Raw genomic sequence first — 21,125 nt, forward strand, 5'->3', positions numbered from 1 at the left:
GGAACCCCTTACTATCGCAAGGCTGTGTCCTTAAGGCAGCTTCTGGCATGGGGGAGGCAAGCAGAATGATGGAGCCATTGGCTCTCATTGATGGAGCCAAATTCTCCTAAGACCTTAAACTCTTTCCTAGATGTGAATCAGTTAACTTTCAAATCTTCTTTGGGCCAGGAGAAGTGACTGGCTGACTCCAGTGTAGTCTAGTACCATCCAATTTATTGTTAAGAGTTGGTGGTTTTTATTGTTGTTTTTAACATAATCTGACTCCAAAACAAATTTTATCAACTGGGATTTCCTCTTCACATGTAAATACTCCAGTAAAACAAATTAAATGTAATGTACACAATGGGAAATAAAATCCTTGAATAGGTGTCAATGACATGGTTGTTCTCCAGAATGATTCTACCAACCTGCCCTCCTAGCGATTTTCTTCTCTTTATCCGAGGTGAATCTGTGCTGAGGTTGCCTGTGCATCTTTCTTGCATGGAGTCCTCTTCTGAGTGTAGAGAGAAGGAAGTCTGGTCCGTGTCAGTTGTACTGTCATGGTAACAACCATCGAAGGCCATGGCTTGAGCTGCATCAATACTGTACATTCCAGAAATCTGACAAAAAGACTTTTGTTAGTTAGTCATGAATATGGTTTTAGGAGTTGGAATTACAGTAAATATCTAAACAATCAGATTTTAAAAATAGTTTTAATAAATACTAAGAATGTTTGCTTATTTTAAAGAATAGAATTCTGGTTTTGCTTCTGGTGTCTGATTAAAAGTCATTTTCATAATAAATGGAAAACATCATCTTAGACATCCATTTTTAATAGGGATTTAGAGAGAGAGATATTTGAGCATTATACAAATAAATGTATCACAACTATAATTGTCAATGTTTTCTAATTTAGTCCAGGCCTGACAGACTGTTACACTCATTTTTTTCCACAAAAGGGAACATTGTTTCAAGCTTTCCTCTTTGTTTCTGAGTAGTATGAATTGTTTGCCCTAAGTTTGTGAGTTGAAAATGAATATGATTTATCAGAAGAGCAATATAAGCCAATTGGACTTGTTTTTCAATGTATTTTTCCTCTTTAGAGAAAACATAGCAGTATGCCTAATCAGTGTGGGTTTTTTGTCCGAAAACAGAACAATATCATCTGGTGATCCATTTTTGCTTGAATTTGGGGTGGAGATAGGGAATGATTTTAGCTGCTCTTTTAAAATGCAAATTGACCAAACCTTCCCACTTTTGCTGAAAAGTACCTTTAAATGATACTAACATAGCTCAATTAAACAACTTGAAATTGGTGTATTTTCTTGAAGGAGTGAGTTATCAATGCTTTCTGGCTCCATTGCTTGACTGAATCTAAACCATTGTTTTTCTTTAAGGTTTTACTCTGCGGGAGATAGTGGTTCTCCCTGATACAGAGCTGTGTCTAGGAAGCAGCTGTTACTAATTGCTTTCTGAGAAAACAAAATTTCTTTTTGATCTCTAGGGAAGTTAAAAAAGGAACAAATATGGACAGGCTACTACTGCATGAAAGTATTCATAGTTCAAATTGGAGGCTGCAGAGTAAATTCTGCCAAAACGTGTATTTGGTTCAATACTGACTCAAAAACCTAATATTTTACTGAATTCAAGAGACATAAGGACTATTTTGTGCAGTTAGTAAACTAACCAGGGACCCATACTCGAATTATGTTGTCCCTTTTTGTTTTAGTTGTAGAAACTTTTCATAGTAAAATGAAAATGGGTAAAATAAACATGAAACGACATTGAGGCTGAATTACTAACCAATAGCCAATAATAACACTAATAATATATCCAACTCTGGATCTGAGGATAGAATAACTATGTACTGTCTCCTTGGTTTTGCTAGCCCCTCAGAACACTGCTGAGGCATCCCACTGGACATCCACACTTTTAACAAAAATGTCATTAGTATGTTAAAAAAGACGTAATCTTCTTTGAAAAACAATGGTACCATTTTCTTTCTCCATCGTGATAATTTAGATCTATAAAATTGGTTAAACCTTGCAGTGCACAATTTACCAGTAGGCTGCTAATGTCCACAAGTTTGTAAGTTGGTTGTTCCAATAGAAACAGTTTTAGAACTGGTCTTTAATTTTTCACTCCAGCTTACAAATAAGCACAAAGCTAAGGCATATTATATCTAAAGTATAGATTTGACGGTTTTAGACTGAGTTCTAAGTCCTAGAATTAGGAAAACATTTGGATGAAGAATAAGAAAGAAAATAGCTTCCTTTCTCCTTTCTGGGCAATGGTCAATGCCAGGGACAAATTTTCCATGGACCTTGCTGTTCTCCCATCTCTTGGTATCTGGGGGTGGTTGGGACAGGTGTGTGATGGTGGTGATGGTGGTGTTGGGAGGAAATGAGCTTTGCTTAACTTCATGATTTCATAGGGAGGAACTCCATAGCCTAACATTCCTGGTCTTTCTCATCATCCCTCAATCACTCTACCCTAGGGGTTTGGAAGAAGGAACTGGCATGTGTGGTTTTAGTCCTTTTGGAGTCACTTTAGGATCTGCATTGGTGTCCAGGTTTGTTTTCTGCAATGAGGTATAGGAGACTGTCCTCACAGGGGAATCCTGAAATGTCTAGCTTCGCCAGTGACCAAGAGAGTAAGTACACTGAATACAGCGATGAAATATTAGTGGGACCCCCTGCTCACAGATCTAAGGCAATTTCTCCAAACTGCTTTACCAATAACAAAGGTAACATTATCACATCCATCTGTCTGGCTCCTACATCTCTCTCTCTCTCTCAAACTGGTTTCCCAACTCACATACAGAGGGGAGAGGTATCATTGATTAGCCCCCAAACCTATAGACATATCTTTCTTCCTTGCATCTCACCAGAGCATCCCACCCCTTTAAAGATCTCTCATCTCAAACAACCTGTTCCCACTATCCCTATCAAAACTGCTACTCCTTCAGAGCATATGCTCTGGGCACTAATCACAATAAGAACATAACATTTGTGTAACACTTTATAGTATGCAAAAATGTTAAATGCGTTTATTATATCATTTGATCTTCACAACAGCTCTGTGAGGTAATAGGGAAGAAATTCCACCATTTTGCAAATGCAGAATGAGGTTTAGGAGACAGCCTGGCACACAGAGCTAGGATATTAGGTTTGGCATCACTTCTGACTCCAAATCTGTGCTCTTTCATTTGTACCACAAACATATGAAGGGCAAGTAGGACATTTCTTTGAGATAATTGCACCTTTGAAGGAGAATGCATAGAATGGTGGTTTCCAGAGGTTGGGAGGAGGGGGAAATGGGGAGTTGTTTAATGGGTACAGAGTTTCAATCTTGCAAGGTGAACACTTTCTGGAGATTGGTTGTATGGCAATGTGTATACTCTTAATACTATGAAACTGTACACTTAAAAACAATTAAGATGGCAAGTTCTACGTTATGTATATTTTACTACAATTGAAAATAAAAAATAATTTTTAAAGTGAACAATGCTTATTAATTCAAAAGAATATCTTCTGGGATACACAGAAGATTGTGAACAACCCGATCAAGTGAAAAAAACATGCAGGTAGTGTGAGCACATGTGTTTTGTGGTGGGGTGGGTGGAGGTGAGGAGTCAAAGGACTGGGTAGAGGCGGCCAAAATTACTACAGTGCCTCTGTCTTGGGTTCACCACTCCCCACATGAAAACAAAACAAAACAAAATAAAACAAGAATAAAATTCTTCTCATCACACATTTATCTCTTTCACTTCACAGCTTATCTAATCATTGCTATTCACAGTGTGGCTATGGATTGGCAGCAGCCAGGGCTTAGAAATGCAGACCCTCAGCTCCCACCCCAGACCTACTGAATGAAAATCTTAACAAATCCCAGGTGATGCGTACATGCCGATTACTGCATACTCGTCTAAAAGCTCCTGATTTTCTCATGCCTGCCTAGCGGTCACTGTGGGTATGTACGTGACAGAGACTCATACTTCCATGCTGTCAACAAAAGAAACTAAAGCATCTGCAATGAAGCAAAATCAGTTTCTATTACAGCTTTGACTCAAAGGATATGAAATAAAAGACTGAAGTAGCATTACAGGAGATCTGAACTGCGATTGCAGCTCTGTTGGCTGTGGATCTTTTGGCAAATCGCTTTACGTCACTAAAACTCTGCTGCTTCAGTTTAAAAACAGAGATAATCATCTCCACAAGGCCTACATCATGGAGTTGATATGAGGGTACAGTTTGAGAAGAGGATATAAAAATGCTCTGAAAAGTATGAAATACTCTCACTAGAAGTATAAAAAATATTAAATAATGTTTTGGGTGTGTATAAATACTCATTATAAGAATTTCTTAAATGAGTGTGAATATATCACATTAAAATTGCACATATATATACACACATATACACGCACACATATATATAGCAAACAAATTAATTTGATCAGTTAGGTTTCTGAAGTAAAATATCATGTGTCAGTTCTCATAATAACAGGAAGTTGGTGCCCCACCCCTTTGGGAAATGAAGCAGGTAGAGAGCAATCTATCCAGGTTGATAAAGTAATGTCACAAGAAACATGTGATAACATTTAGGCCCCAGAAGGCACCTTATTCCCAGTACACTGTGAAGAGAAGAACCTTCCCTCATGCTCTACCACTCTCCCGAGTGACTAGGAAAGAAAAATAAATCCTAGCTCTTGGGGGAGAGCTATCATTGATTGGTTGAGAGCACAGCCTTTGGAGTCAGGGTGCTCCAGACGCAAATCCTGATTCCTCTTAAGCTGTGGGACCTTGGTCAAGTTACTCCCCCATCTGCTCCTATTTCACCTCCGTAAAATGAAGGTGATAAAGTACCAACCTCTTGGGGTTACTTTGAGAATTAAAAGACATAATATGTTGGATGGTTAGCACAATGCCAATATATAAGAAACACTCATTAAATGTTAGCTATTATTATCATCATCATCATCATCTACTTGAAAGGATGTGATTTGTACATCAACCCCTTCTTTTCAAGGGTTAGAGTCAGTGGAGGGGAGCACACTGAGAGAAGTTCCTCACACAGAAAATCTCTTGGCAAAGGTGAATGAGGATGCTGAGGAAACCAACCAGCACAGAGCAGAAAGAATAAAGTTCAATATCAAATTGTCATCACCCCATAAACTTGCATCTTGCCAAGGCACATGGACTTCATACAAGGGTTGCAATGCTGTCAGGAGAGGGCATAGATGAGGATAGTCTTTTTCACATTCCAGAAAGGATACAACAGTCAAAACAAGGCAATACCTTCCCTGTCTTCTTGAATTGTTTCCTCTCTTTCACTGTGGTGAGGTAGTTCACGGCTGCGTACTCAAGGACTGACAGGAAGACAAAGAGAGAGCTAACCCACAGGTACACGTCCACGGCCTTGATGTAGGACACCTGGGGCATGGAGGCACTCACCCCAGAGAGGATCGTGGACATGGTCAGCACCGTGGTGATTCCTGCCATTTGAGAACAGTGATGAGTTCAGTGACATAACCATTCAGCTCCAGGTGCTGGTGCCGGATGACACCAGGGGATACATTTCCAGATTGATACCTGGTGATCAAAGGTGTGTGGGGGGGACGGAATCCCAGCATGTTAACCTAGTACACAGCTTGAGCCTAAGCAAGAAACTCTCCTTGGATTTCTCTTTCCATCTCTTTTTCTCACCCTCACCCCCATTGTCTGTGACGTTTCCTTCCCTCCAGCTAAGGTCTCCACGGAGTCAGACTTGTCTTTAAGGATCGATTGCTTTCCACCCTCAATTGGGCCTCTTTTAACCACCCCAGGAAGGTAATAATGTATTCAAGTTTTAAAAATTCTTCTGAGAAAGAAATTCTAAAACCATTTCCACTACCCTTCCCCATCATTTCACAACTTTTACTGTTCAGAAAGCGTCTTCATGTCAATCTTTAATCTTTCATTTGTCAGGGAGTGATCTTTAGTAGCATTAAAGATTGTTTTCTCTGTATTTTTCTTTCATATAGAATACTTACAAGCCATCGTTATTGGTATCACTTTGCCCCTTGTTACTGAAACTACAATTCAGTTGAGATTCAGAACGGAAGTGTGTTAGTGGAGGCTGGGTTCAGTGTAAATATTTACTAAGCAACTGCTAAATGCCACTTACTTTTTGCCCCTCCCCTCCCTTTCCCTTGTTGTCCAGTACTCCCACCGCTTTCCTTCTCTTCCCTTCCTCTCCCTGACCACTGCCTTCCCCTTCCCTTTACTTTTCTTCTCTTCCTTTCCCTTCTTTAATCCCTGCCATGGGCGTCAGAAGTAACGATATCAACGTTCTGGGGGACAATGGAGAAAGAAGTGACTCTGAGATTTCCTTAATAAAATGCCAGCCTTGGGGAGGGCTATTCTGTGTCTACACTAATTTCTCAGAGGCATACTGCAAGAGTACTGCCTGGAGAGAAAGTAAAGTATTGTAAATATTTGAAATGTACACTGGCTGGCATGGTTTTATTTATTAACTTCCCACCAGGGAAGTGCAAATGGAATCCTTAATGATTTTTATAAGTTGTGAGGACACTTTAACGTCAACAGACAGAGTCCCGAACAGCAGGAAGAGCACTGCGATTTACTCCTAAATGTACAGACACAGCACGTGGACAGCTTTCACCCACACATTTCTACCTTTTCAACAAATTCTATAATTCTGCAAGGTTCTCATTTGAGGGAGGCCCATATCAAAGACAATGACAGTGCTACAGAGCTACTCGATTTCAAATTAAGTTTTTCCTTTGGACGATCAAAACCAATGCAATTTGGCAATTTGATAGTCACCACAGGAGGGCCTGGAATCTCACCTTCACACTGATTTGAACTCCAGAATAAGAAACCTAAAAGCTTCTCTAGCACTTACCATTAAATGCAGGCCACTGACCCATTGAGTCTCAGGTTTCCCCAACAATGGTAATATCAATAATCTGCATATCAGTAGATGCTGCTTGCATTCCTTGCTACATAAACATGGAGATGTGAAACTTTTATTAATGGATCAGGTGTATGTATAGCTGAAGCTGAGATTAATAAATAAAACTTGCTTGCCTTTATTGAATGTTTACCCACCACAAACCTAGGTAAATATTAGCCACATGTTGCAGAAAAGAAATATGAGTGGAGAGTGGCTAATTAGCCTGAGTTTGGTCAGGAGCAGGACTGAAACCTTTCTCTCTGAGTGTAGAACCCATGCTTTTTTCATGCAAACCTGTGGCCTCTCATTCTGAACCTGTAGAGGAAATTTCCTTTTGTTTTTAAGATTATAAACCAATTCCTATATATGGAGTATCTCTGAGACAAGATGCTGTAAAATTGAGCGTAGAATTATGTCAGGAAGCATGAAGGTACTTTGTGCTTTACAAGAGGCCAGAAGTCTTATTCCTGTCAGGATTTCCCTGGTAAAACTGTGAAAATCCTAAATGAACATTCCTATTCAGGAATGTTTACCTCATTTGTTCAAAATTTTTTAAATGTTTTCTCTTACTGGTTTTCTACGATATGGAAGATAGAACTTGAATTTTTTTCAATGAACAGTAACATGAAGCTTAATGGACAAAATGAGGGTTTAGAAAAACACGCAAATGCATGCTCTTGTCATGTATTTTAAATTGATGACTGTTGGGTCAATAAAAGGGAATTGCATTATCTATATTTGCCAGACAGCAATAAACTAGCAGTCATTTTCTTTAGAAGGGTGCTTAGTCCAACTAATTTATGGTAGCTTTATCTATTTTTAAATCAGCATTCTAGACTTTCCTCTTTAAAAGGAGCAAACAAAGAGAGAGAGAGAGAGGGAGAGACAGGGAGACTGGGGAGAAGGGAATGTTGAGTACAGGGAGTAAGGGGTGAGAAAACTGATATATAAATTCCTAAAGCAATAGGACTTGGAGTGAGGAGTATTACAGCTACATTAACCACACTTACTTTGTCTTGAACCACCCCTTAGAAATACATTAACCTTGACAAACTGTATTCCTTCCAAGCCCATTAAAGTTAACATCACAATAAAGGAGTTTTGAATTATATGAAGTGACCATTTAGTCAAAGAAAGGTCCTGTGTTGGGATTAGGGAATTATTTTCCCACCTACTGAAATTGCTATGCATAGTTAGGAAAGTGTTAAGAGGCAATACTTAGTCTGGCCTCTGGGACTCAACTTCCCTGAGCCTTGCAGTTTCACTCACCATATTAATTCTTCAGGACACATATGAGATCCAAAGAGCCCTGCAGTTAGGGGAGAATTATTCATCTATCTTTGTGTTTCATTGGCTATTTTTTGCCATATATGATGGAGAGGTTCATTGACCTGTGTGAAAGCAGTAGGGCCTGCAGATGTCACTTAAAACTATTGAGTCAGTTCACCCCTTCAGTGGCTGTGTGGTGGGGAGCTCTTTTGAAGGAATAGGTGTCTACATTCATCTTTAAATGAGTAAAAACATTTTCCCTGTAGGCCTAGGCAGAAGAAAAATATTAAGTGATGTGAGGAAGAGAAACATAGGCTGGATATCCAAATACCACTCTATGGCCAGAAAGTAACAACCATTATTCCACAAAGGTGGTGCCAGAGTCCATGGCACAGAAGTTCTGGTTACTTCTATAATGGTAAAATGAATAGCTCCGAAGTATTTACCTTTCCAGGTATATGGGATATCCTCTGTTAGACATTTTTCTTTATGAATGACTACATGCCTGAAAGTTTTAGTTGCCTTTTTCTGCCATGTTTATTTCCTGATAAATGACCCCATTACTTCATACATTGTACATGAATGGCATACCCCAGCAGAGGGGTCAAAACAGGAATGATGGAGGCAAGGAAAGAAGGAGGGAGATAGAAAGGAGAGGAGAACCCTCCATGAGGGTTAAAACATCCTTGAACAGCTTGTAATAGTCTCACACCAAATTGAATAGAAACATAGAATGGTATTTTAACCCATTACACATTCCAAGTTATGACAGCTATTATCTCTTATGAGAAGTGCCTAATCACAATTGATACTTTTGTGCTGTTCAGCTTCCATTGTTCTTTATCTGAAACGTGACAAATGTGGAAGGGTCTTAACCAGCAAATGATTCATCCTCAATCAGCAAATGAACCCAAATGTGGAAGAGTCTTAATGAGCAATGAATCATCATTGTTTTCAGTTAGTAGCTAAAATATAGTTATTAAAAACATAGTGGGCTAAATACTGGTAGTTTAACAACTATGTATTGAGCACAAAATATGCGCAGGACACTGTGCCAGTCACGTAGGGACAAAAAAGAGGATAATAATGATCCTTTTCCTTAAGAAACTCATATTCTAATAGAGGAGACAAGATGAGCTACCAACCCATCCCATAGCTGAACATGAAATAGAGGAAGTAGGGGTCTCAGGAGAGATACAGAGTGCTATGTGGTCCAAAGATGGGAGAGACCATATCTGCCTGGAACCATCAGTAAAGGCTTCTGGCTGTATAGAAATGGCTGAATTTGACAGAGAAAGACAGGTAGGGAGGGCATTCTAGGCAGAGTGAGAGCCAGAACAAATGTATAGAGGTGAGATAAGCAGATAGGCATGAGGGCCTGTTTGAGAACATTGAACATTCAAATTGGTTGAAGCTTATTAGGGCTAGTATGTTGGGGCAGGAGTATGATTGAAAATTTAGCAAATAAACATACAGAACCTTCAGTTATATTTCAATTTCAGATGAACAATGAACAGTGTTTTAGTATCAGTATGTCCCATACAATATTTGGGATATACTTACACGAAAACATTATTTGGTGCTTATCTAAAATACAGATTTAACCAAGTGTCCTGTATTTTATCTGGCAACCCTCAAGGGACACCTTGGATTCCAAGTTGAGTGTATTTATTCCAATGGCATTTGAGATGAGAGTATTGTGATCACATTTGTGTTTTAGAGATATCACTCTGGTCATAGGGTTGAACTGGGGCAAGAAGAGCAGGGGGTAAAATAAGCTATTACAAGACCTCTGCAAGCCCAAACTACATCTTTGTACAAATTAGTAAGAGGTGCCCCTTCCTCTGGAGGACATCACCCCAAACCATGTCCCATGGAGCTTGGGCTGGATTTCTGCTCCCTACTCCTCACTGGGTGCACTGAAAAATTAGGAGTTTGGGATTAACAGATACACACTACTATATATAAAATAGATAAACAGCAAGGACCTACTATATAGAACAGGTTACTATGCATAATATCTTGCAATCACCTGTAATGGGAAGGCATCTGAATCACTTTGATGTACACCTGAAACTAACACAACATTGTAAATCAACTATACGTCAATAAAAAATTTTTTTTAAAACAGAGGGCAAAGTATCTTTGAAAGAACTTGAAGGTGGTAGGAAGGAAAAGCCTGAGAGGAGAGCAGTGTTCTAGGAATACTACAGTTCTATTAAAAAGAAGGAGAGGGACACTTCTGATTTGTATATTATTTTACATAAATCTGCATAGCAATTTCCTAACCCTGAGGAATCAGATGTAGAAGCATAGAATTTCAGGGGCGACTTAAATGGATTTCAGTGTTCTCCATTCACCCCACCCTGCCCTGGAACCAGCTTTTACTGTTGTCATTTTCAAAGTATAAGAGTTGAGCAGTCAGCTTCAGGGATCCCATTGAAAATCATATCCATACACCATTAGAGACTGTCTCGAGGGCTGGAAATAGGCCTTTAGTCTCCTCTTTTGGGTCTACACTGCCCTACTGCCTTACTGAGGTCAGAGCCAGGCTGCTCTGATGTGAAGGAACAGCCACAATAATTTAGTTACTCATTCAGATAGTATGTTTCCTCTTGAAGACATTCAAGCCTCAAATGCTTGTAGATTGAAGCTTTTAATAGGGGAAAGAGGTGAACAAATTATTAATATTAATGACGATTTATGTCTTTCAAATGATCTTTTGAAGTATGCATATAATTTGTGAACATTAACTTAGAAATCACCCTTTCTGGAATGAATTGTGTGATAATTACAATGATTATGAACCACTTATGACAATCTTCTCTCTAGATAGAGCATTACAGGCGAAAGAACAAAATCAGCCAAAATGATAGAGTTCTGCCCCAAACCAGCTAAGAAGGCAGGTGGGATTGACTCTTGGGTTCCCGTTAAGTAACACGTCATCTAAGTGCTTAGCTTGGCAACTCCACTTTGTAAGGACTCAATAACTGCTAAGTGGGTCTGAAATCATTCCCGTAAATCTGTATGTGTGACAGTGGCATATAACATATGTAGATAGAGGAGATAATATACCTGTTAATGAGGCTGGAAATGTTTCTCCACCTGAAATCTCTTGCCCACTAATGTCACCATGCCTAAAATTCCACTGCAGCTGATTCTGATTTTAGCGTTCAGATTACGCCCTAATTTCTAACTAGTGCTCATGTTTCCAAATTCAAACAACCCCCTCTCCAAGAAGTAATTTATTAAGGTACCAGTAGTATAGTGTGAATTGGTTTGAATTGAAATCTTCTGTGATGTACGGGTTTGTCAGGGAAAGTGAAATGAACTTGGGCAAGGGATAGGGAGGTTTTCAGTAACTATCCCTACTAAATCATCAGTCTCTTTCCCTCTCCACTTATCACCCTTTTCATTTACCTTCCTCGACATTTCTCCCATATTAACATTCACAAAGGTGTGGAAAAACTTACCCAAGGAAACCCTTGCAGGAACAGCTCTCTGGTCAATCCAAAATGAAACCCAGGAAAGCATTACCATCAACACAGCCGGGAAATAGGTTTGCAGCACGAAGAAGAAAATATGCCTCCTTAGCACAAAGTTGATGAAAAGCCTATGGTACCAACCTATGAGAAAAAGCCAAAGTTTTCATCAGAACAGGCTTCTTCGTGGAAACCCCACACTTAGTGAAACAACCTGCTTCTTTAGACTCAAGCTCTTAGGGAACATGGAACTTAACACACTCACCCTTGTTTACCCAGCATTGGCATAGGACCTGGGCCTGGCACTCCATCCAATGTTTGTTGAACTAACTGAACTGCAGTCTGTTTAATTATCTGACTCAAAGATCCTCCTTTAAATTTCATACCTGCTGTTCAGGGATGAATGGTAATTACATTTTATGGGATGGCCTTTAAAGACCTTTCTCCAAAATATACTGTGTTTGCAGTGTTTCTGCAGGTGAGAAAGTCTTCAGTACATGGCTAATGACTGATGCAATAGCCAATAAACTATTTATTAGCTATAACAAATGAAATGAAATATTTTACGTGAAGAAAAAGATTCACAGTAGCTACTAGGTCACTGGATTCCAAGTTAAGATCCAGACAGCTAGGGATTCAAAGAAGAGCTAAAAGGCAGGGAGTATCCATAAACTATTTTTTATCATTTCAAAGTTTCATGGGTACCATTAATTTATCTATGATAAATCTGCCAAAAAGTAGCCAAATGATGTTCTTTTGCTTGTTGTTGGAATTATATAAACTCACGTTGGTAATATTGATTAATTTGTGCTGATCAAAAGTACAAATTGTAGTCACATCCACACACACATTTTGTTCAGGTTTCCCTTTTCACATTGGCTGCAAGGAAGTTTAAAGCCATATATTTGGACCATCTATAGGACTCTCTGAGTGCCATTCTCTAATAACCACATATTATATTCTATAACATAACTTACCCTTGTTTTACATTTTTCTTTCTCACACATTTCTAATTAATATCATGCTTTATTTCACAATAGCTGTGATGTCAATCTTATTAAACCTTTTCTAAAATAAGGCAATGAATAATGAAATGATAAAAATGAAAGTATATCTTTTATAAATAAGTGGTAAGATTAATTTTTCTATGATAAATGCAGTTTACTTTGAGACAAAATTATTCAAATCACAGAGACTACAGGTTAAAAAAAATAAAACTAAATCATAGATGTTGCAAAGCTGGAGAACTCTTCTACTTCCTCAGTAGTAATTTCTTAGGTAACCCAAGATGGCAAACCTATTTAGACAGATTAAGTAAATATTTAGGCACTTAGTCTAATATATACACCTAGTCAATCCACACTGAATTGGCAGACTGCATGCCTAATATTTTACTCTTAATTAACTGCTGGTTACCCTTCTCTTTCCTACTTGTTCTGAGTTTCTCTCACCATCAGTTGATATGTTTCAGGAACACCAAACAATTTCATTACCAAGGGTAATAAAAGATACACTACATAGTGCATTCTAAAGTCAAAATATACATTTTTTAAGCTACTCAATGTCTTGTATTACCCATGTCACAGCCCACTTCATTATGGTTTGCAATTGAGAATTTTGATTATGGTTGTAGAATGGAATGATAGCATCTCTGACGTTATAGCTTCGTATAATTATTGTGAGATTAAAAGAGATAAGGAAAAGCTGTGAAAGTACTTCATAAAGAAAGACATTAATGCATATGGTTTTAAGTCTTGAAATATATTTAGGTAACGAGGTCCTTTTTTTTTTTTAAGATTGATTGATTGATTGATTGATTGATTGATTGCTATGTTGGGTTTTCGTTTCTGTGCGAGGGCTTTCTCTAGTTGCGGCAAGCGGGGGCCACTCTTCATCGCGGTGCGCGGGCCTCTCACTATCGCGGCCTCTCTTGTTGTGGAGCACAGGCTCCAGACGCGCAGGCTCAGTAGTTGTGGCTCATGGGCCTAGTTGCTCCGCGGCATGTGGGATCTTCCCAGACCAGGGCTCGAACCCGTGTCCCCTGCATTAGCAGGCAGATTCTCAACCACTGCGCCACCAGGGAAGCCCGAGGTCCTTTCTTTACTCATAATTTTCTGAATTTTTTTTTTTTTTTTGCAACCGAGCAGGAGAAATGTTGCTCTGTCTTGCTGTTCTTCTGGGAAGGGGAGACTAGGGATGGTTTTGTTGTTGAAGCTGTAGCCAGGAAGAGCTCCCTTTACCAACCAGGAAAGGTAGTGTTGCTTTGGAAAGATGTGGAGCCCTCATTTTGGGTAGTGTAATAAATAGAGTGTGACTCCATTTTTCATATTTGACTTCTGATAACTTTCTAGCCCCACTTCCCCTTCTGTTCCACCCCTGGGCAAGCTAGGAGGAAAGCCAGATGTTCCCTCTTTGGCACTGGTGGGATGATCAAACCATGCAAACACTGCCCCATTTAAGGGAATCCTCACCCTAGCCCCACTTTCTAACCACCATAGAACCCCAAGTCAGGCACCCTTTGCTGTTCTCTCAGACATTTTCAGACCTGCTCAGGAGCCTGCCCTGCTCTCTCTAGAAAACCTCATTATGTGAGTAATAAATCTCTTTATACCCTTTTGGCATGTGTGTGGCATCACAGTGACGTACTTGATTGATTGATTGATGATTGATTGATTCAGCTGCTATTTATGGAGCACCTATCATGCGCCAGGCACACTCGAGGTGAACAAGAGAATGGGGAAGAGATGGTGAACAAGGCAGACAGATCCCTGCACTCTTTCTAGTCAGGCACTCAGACAATAAGGCAGTCAAATAGAGATGTATTTCAGGACATGGTTAGTGATGTGAAGACAAATGCACATGGGGAATGGTGAGGAGGGAAGTCTATTCTAGATAGGATGGCTAGGAAAGCATTCTTTGAGGAGATGATATTTGAACAAAGCTCTGAGCAAAATGAGGAAGCTGGTCATGAAAAGATCAGGGGAAAACATTCCAGGCAGAGAGAGAAAAGGCCAAAGCAGAAACCCTGCAGACGGAATAAGATGGGTGTGTTTGAAGACAAGCAAGCAGTAGAGAGAGGGGGCACGGGTAGTTGGTGAGGTCAGAGCCTTAGGCAGAGAGAGATCATGTAGGGCCTTGCAGGCCACGGTGAGAAGCTTAAATTCTGTTGTAAGTTTGGTGGAAAAACACCAGAGGGTTTTGAACAGAGAAGAATTGTGCTGTTTATGTTTTCAAAAGAACACTCTGTCTGCTGTATTAAGAGTAGACTGCAGGGGCCGAGAGGAAGCAAGGCATCTAGTTAGAGGTGGTTATATGACAAAGACAGAAATCTGTACAGATGGTCCCTGACTTAAGACGATTTGACTTACAATTTTTTGACTTTATGATGGTATGAAAGCAATACACATTCAGTAGAAACTGTACTTCCAATTTTGAATTTTGATCTTCTTCCCAGGCTGGCCACATGCTCTCGTGCGATGCTGGGCAGCCGCAGCGAACCAGCCCCCGGTCAGCCCCAGATCACAAGGGCAAACAACCGATACACTTACAACCATTCTGCACCCAGACAACCATTCTGTTTTTCACTTTCAGTACAGTATTCAATTAAATTACAGAAGATATTCAACACTTTATTATAAAATAGGATTTGAGTTAGATGAATAAGTGTTCTGAGCACATTAAAGGTAAGCTAGGCTACTTATGATATTTGGGAGGTTAGGTATATTAAATGCACTTCAACTTATGATGGATTTATTGGGAGGTAACCCCATCATAAGTTGAGGAACACCTGTATTGGAAAGGTAGAGGTGGCTGCCTATAAAAGAAGGATGATGTTACTGGCCAAATGGGATGCTTGTTTGGACTCGGGTCTTTCCACACGTACTTTGCAGACAGTAGATGCTCAATAAATGCTGATGAATTGTCCACATAAAATACTGTACCTGTGCTGCTATAGAAAGCAAATCCACTGGATGCACTGAATTCCTCGATGAAGAACTGAGAAAGCGAAATATGCTCATCAGTATTTAGGGACTTGTTTCCATGTTTCCAGTACAGCATTAGATCCTCCTCATTGTAGGCATCTAAGACAAGAAAATAACATTCTTTTTATTGGAGTAAGGTCTTGTAAGTTCCATGAGGTCTATGACCATGTTTTATACAGTTCTGTATCCCTGGGGTCTGGTCCAATGTCATGGCTCTGAAATATATGTTTGCCAATAGACTTCACATCTTCAAAAAGAAAAAAAAAAAAACCTCCAAAAATTAGACCCCGATTACTGATATAATGTGGCAGCTTTTCTTGTGCCCATGTGACACATTAAAATTCTCCTAATAGCTGTTTCCATGTCTGTGTGCACTGTGATGTCACAGCAACGCCTTTCACTCACAGGTCTGATGCCAAGTCTTTAGGCCCCTTTAGTTTTGTAGCTCTATTGGATGAAATTCCAGAGTGAGCTGGGCTTGTACAGTATTTTCTTCTATAATCAAATACTATTATAGAGAGTTTCTAATGGATTTGGGGAGGAGCATCTATGTAGGAGACATCCATTGAGATTCCCAGCATTTTACCCACATTATAGAAAACTGCAGTCAGCTTTTAAGATATCATGTCAAACATAGCTGGTGGGTCAAAGTAATTGACAGGGAGCTGGTTCAGATGCCCTCTGACAGGGCTTTGATTACGAGGTCTAAGTCTAGAGCTGGGTTTTTCCAGGGAAACAAAGTATACTTAATGGAAGATTGGGATTCATACGGGAACATAAATGGCAGAGCTTTCTAAATCTGCCAGTCTCTGTTAATAGCATTAGCAAGAATACAACTTTTCAGGGAGCTATTCCTTTAAAATCATTGTGGAAACTGCAGAATATGTAGTTATCAAAGCATTTTTTTCCTTGAATCTTCTATCTTCTCATTTGAGAGACAATTTGCCATCATCATTCTCACTAAAAAAACCAACCAACCAACCAACCAAACAACAAGCTGTTTTGGACAAATATATTTAACTTATATCAACATGTTTACATGCTTGTTAAGAGTATGCTTATTTATATGCAAGTATGTGATGGTGTGTTCAGACTACACATACTCCATAGGGAAGTAAGACTTACAGCTTTCCAGTTGAAGGGAACAGTTTTGAGTGTCAAGTGGAAACCTGCTGAAATCCATAAAGCACATCGCTGAAACAGTTATCCTATAGCAAGAATGAGAAAAAGAAAACTGCAAATTATTTAACCACATGGTCAAATAAGCAATGCAGCATTGAAGCTCTCTGACACTTTTGAGTGCCTTTCAAGACTAATGCAAAACAGGTGTTACCATCTTCTTTCCAAGTAACCCATAAGGAAGCAAACCCAGGAAGGTAGTTGATTTGCTTAAGACAGAGTTAATGAGTGAATTCCTGCCCTAATAATTGTTTCTGATCTCACCATTTCCTGCTTAGCTTCCTCTATATTTTCTGGCTCGGGTGTTTTCAGAAAAACACACTTCAAAGTGAGAAGACTTTTAAATAGATTTAAATATTTTCTGCTTTCTGGAAGATCCAAACTTAAATAGTTTCCAGTAATAAAGAGCTGGAATGGTGGTATTAAAACCCTATGAGTAAAGGTTTCTTTCACAAAGCAAGTTTACCTGAGGAAATTATCTTTCCAGGAGTGAGGGGAAAGCCTGGAGCATTTTCAGTTATAGATCTACGTGCTATTAAGCACGTAATTCAGGTGCTATTAAGTTGAAAGGCTTGCATACTGATGAGGACTGTTTTTTCAAATTTTATGTCCTTTTAGCTTTTCCTGGCTTCAGGCAGAGGCTGTTGAACTTTGGTACCTGCAATAGCAGATCAGAGGTTCTTTAAAAGGCCCCTGAGCAAGTCTGCAAAAAACAAAGGCAACAGCTGCTCCTACCCATGGTGTCCCCAAGTTAATCAGAGGAGTAGAACCATTTCATCTGCCAGGGATTGAATTCTACTGTCAATAGTCATGCAGCAAAATGCCAAGCCAGGAAGATGTCTGGATAACTTTGTTTCACAAAACATATTCATTTTGGCATCTTCCTTGTACTTTAAAGCTGGAAAGGACTTCTGAAATCTTTGAGTCTACTTCCTTCAGAGTACATACGAATAAATTAACCACCAAGGAGATTAGGCAGGCACTATTAAAGAAAAAATTATTCATGATACTTGTTAAAGAATGGTAAGGCAGACTCTATTTAGGAGGGCTACTATAATTTTTTTTTTAATGGGTAAGGGAGATTGGGCTCAACTCCAAATATAATGAGTGGGAATTTATAGTGAAGGAAGAGGGAGTGGGGTGGAGGTACGGAGGTCAGTGGATGAACAATTACCAAGAGGAAACATCAGGGCTTGGGGGATTCTGGCTAAATGGACCTAACAGGATTCTTGCTGAAGGGGGGCCAGGGTGATCAGATGTCAGCTGGGGGTTAGGGGGTGGATGAGGAACCTCATCAGATATGGAGGGTGATCAGATATTGAGAATGGGGGAGCAGGGCCTAGATGAGAAGAGAGTTCAGAGGAGACTGAGTAGAATTTGGTCAAACAGAGAATCTTTGTCAGTAGACGGTGTCAGAACCAAGCCTGAAACCAGGTGACTGGCTGGGCTTCGACTGGCTCTGCTGTCAGCTGAAACAGCTGTGCAGACAACAGTTTTGAGTCCTTCTGTGTTGGGGGATCTCCAAGACCAACCTCAGGTTCAATGTTTCACTAGAAGGATTCACAGAACTCATCAAAGCTGTTATACTAACAGTTATGGTTCATTGCAATGAAAGGATACCAGTTAAAATCAGCAATGAAATGAGATGCATAGGGCAGGTTCCAGGGGAGACCAGGAGCAAGTTTCCAGCTGTCCTGTTCTAGTGGAGGTATATGGATAGTACTTACTTCTCCTAGCAATGATGTGTGACAACAAGCACGGAAAATTGCCAACCAGGGAAGCTACATAAGCTTTGGAGTCCAAAGTATATATTAACTGAGGGTTGGTCACATAGTTATGGCTGACCTTAGTCTTTAACTCCTCCAGAGATCAAGTTGATACCGTGTGGCTCAAGGCCTCCGGGTAAACAAAGACATACTTATCAGGCAGGATATTCCAAGGGCTTGTAGGTTATTTCCCAGGAGCCAGGCAAGAGCTAAATCTTTCTTTGGAATGTGCAGGGTAAGGATAATCCACTGAGTTAATTCTCCAGTGGATATCGCCTCATCAAAATAATTAATTTAAATCAGTTGATTCCTTGGCCAGATGCTGCCATTCGGCTTCTGATTCCTAGTAACGCTTGATTCCAGTACTTATTAGAGTCCTATGTTACTTCTGATTTAAAAGTCCTATGGAAAGTAGTATTTTCCTTTAATTTCTTTTTTTTTAAAAAAAGCATATGAAACGTCTGGTAATAGCACCTTTGTACTAAAGTGAGCAAGGTGTTTTTAATGAACAGAAAGAATCTGTATTGGTTTCCTATTTCCATTGTAACAAATTACCATAAACTTGGTGGCTTAAAACAACAGAAATTTATTCTCTCACAGTTCTGGAGGCCAGAAGTCTGAAATTAGTATCACTGGACTGAAATCAAGGTGTTAGAAAGGCCCTGCTCCCTCCAGAGGCTCTAGGGGGGAAATTCATTCCTTGCTTCTCAGCTCCTGGTAGTTGCCAGCATTCTGGGGCTGGTGGTTGCATCACTCCAATCTCTGTCTTCATGGTCACACTGCTTTCTACTCTTCCATGTGTGTCAAATCCCTCCTCTGCCTTTCTCTTACAAGGATACGGATGATTGCATTTAGGACCCATCCAGATAATCCAGAATAATTCCCCTATCTCAAGACCCTTTATTTAATCACATCTGCATAGATCCTTTTTTTTTTTTTTTTGCCATATAAAATAACCTTCACAGGTTCCAGGGATTAGGACATGGATAACTTTTGGGAAGCTAATTTTTTTTTTTTTCAGTTTACTACTGAATCTTTCTGGGATTTCTAAGACATAAAAAAAATGAATTGCTTGGATTTACCAAACATTTTTAGGATTACCTATGGTAAGCCACTCAGTAAGCACAGGACTCAGGATTAAAAACATATGGTATATTGAAGTTGGAGGGATATTATAGCATAGCGTCAGAACAAATGTTTTAAATTAAAAATTTTTTTTAATTTTCAAAATTTTTTAAATGAAGAAACTAGGGGTAACTTGGATGATGACTATATATTCCTGTGAAAAATGAAGGAGATAGTTAACAAAATTATTTAGTTAATCCAAGATTCCAAGACTGCTTGCTGGGGTGCAGGGTGGGGTGGAGTTGGTGAGGAGGAAAAGTAGTTTTGTATACTTATAAAATTGTGGGCCAGATTCTTAAGGATTTCCATAATTCAGCTCCACTCTGTCCAACCTTATTTCCTATCATTCTCCAATACATGCCCAGAGTGGGTACAGTTAGACTAGGAAACCATTCTTTAAAACCTGGAAGTTAGAACCAGGAAAAATCACATCTTCTGCTTGTGTCCCAAGCTCCAGCATTACTGAATACAGCAATTGGGAGTTTAGCCTGAAGTGAGACCCATCAGCTTTGGTGTAGATGGTGTGGTATAAGGAAGCCAAAGGCAGTAGACAGCCCTCCTTACCTGACACTGAAGAGGACATTTCCATCAGGGTGTACACGCAGCATGATGTTCTCCACAGTTGTATCATGGATGAAGGATCTTTTAGAATGGACAAAAAAGATATCAGGCACCCAAATCTTTTCGATTAATCTGTGATCAAAGGTCATGCTTTTGTTGGTTTTGCTGGGAAAGGCAAGTCTTTCATCTTTCCAGTAATGCCTGAGATAAAAAGTCATTGTAAAGTCCTAGGCAGAGAGAAAAAGAGACAAATCAAGGCCAGTAGGAATATGGTTCAGGATGACCAATCAATACTATTAGTCTCGATTGGTTTCCATGGGTGTTAGTGACCTGTCCGTGAATAGCTTATGTTTTCAGGTAGATTTAGAATGAAGCTACTGAGCTTCAGTCACAGAGCCTCTCCCTCACCTGGACTCTGGTGAATGTTGAGAGTTTCTGAAAACCATCAAGTATTCAAGTTGGTGAAGGGAAACAGGTTATAACTGGGAAGGATTTCTACCTAAGCACTCTGGTAAATCACCTAAAGAGATCTCAGAAGAAAGGAACCTGAAACTCCATGGTCTGGTATTTTATTTTGCTTTTTTTCTCATTATAAATAAATATTCACTTTTGTGATTGATTTTGTATCCATACATTTATATTGTTTTTGTTAAAGAAGCCCTCCCCAAGTTGAAAAACCTACAGTCCCACAAAAACCTGGACACAGCCTTTATTGGAGTTGTTAGTGGAAAGCATTGTTTTCAGAGGTTCTGAAAAAGCGACAATGATCTCCCTCTTCTTGAGAGACAGAAAGAATGCCAGGAAATGGTGGTGCTGGAATTTAA

General features: G+C 39.5%; 1 protein-coding gene across 1 annotated transcript in view; it reads right to left on the reverse strand.

Moving 5' to 3' along the window:
* Nucleotides 1-296: 296 nt before the first annotated feature.
* GABRR3 (gamma-aminobutyric acid type A receptor subunit rho3) overlaps nt 297-21,125 on the reverse strand; it is a 38,953-nt gene continuing 18,124 nt past the window's right edge. Inside the window, exons 4-9 of the mRNA XM_061193004.1 lie at nt 20,305-20,528; nt 16,796-16,878; nt 15,629-15,769; nt 11,679-11,831; nt 5,277-5,473; nt 297-599 (exon numbers count right to left, since the gene is read on the reverse strand). Of these exons, the coding sequence (XP_061048987.1) occupies nt 297-599; nt 5,277-5,473; nt 11,679-11,831; nt 15,629-15,769; nt 16,796-16,878; nt 20,305-20,528 (1,101 nt within the window). The remainder of the gene's footprint in view (nt 600-5,276; nt 5,474-11,678; nt 11,832-15,628; nt 15,770-16,795; nt 16,879-20,304; nt 20,529-21,125) is intronic.

This window comes from Eubalaena glacialis, chromosome 6 (assembly GCF_028564815.1).
Source record: "Eubalaena glacialis isolate mEubGla1 chromosome 6, mEubGla1.1.hap2.+ XY, whole genome shotgun sequence".
Lineage (NCBI taxonomy): Eukaryota > Metazoa > Chordata > Mammalia > Artiodactyla > Balaenidae > Eubalaena > Eubalaena glacialis.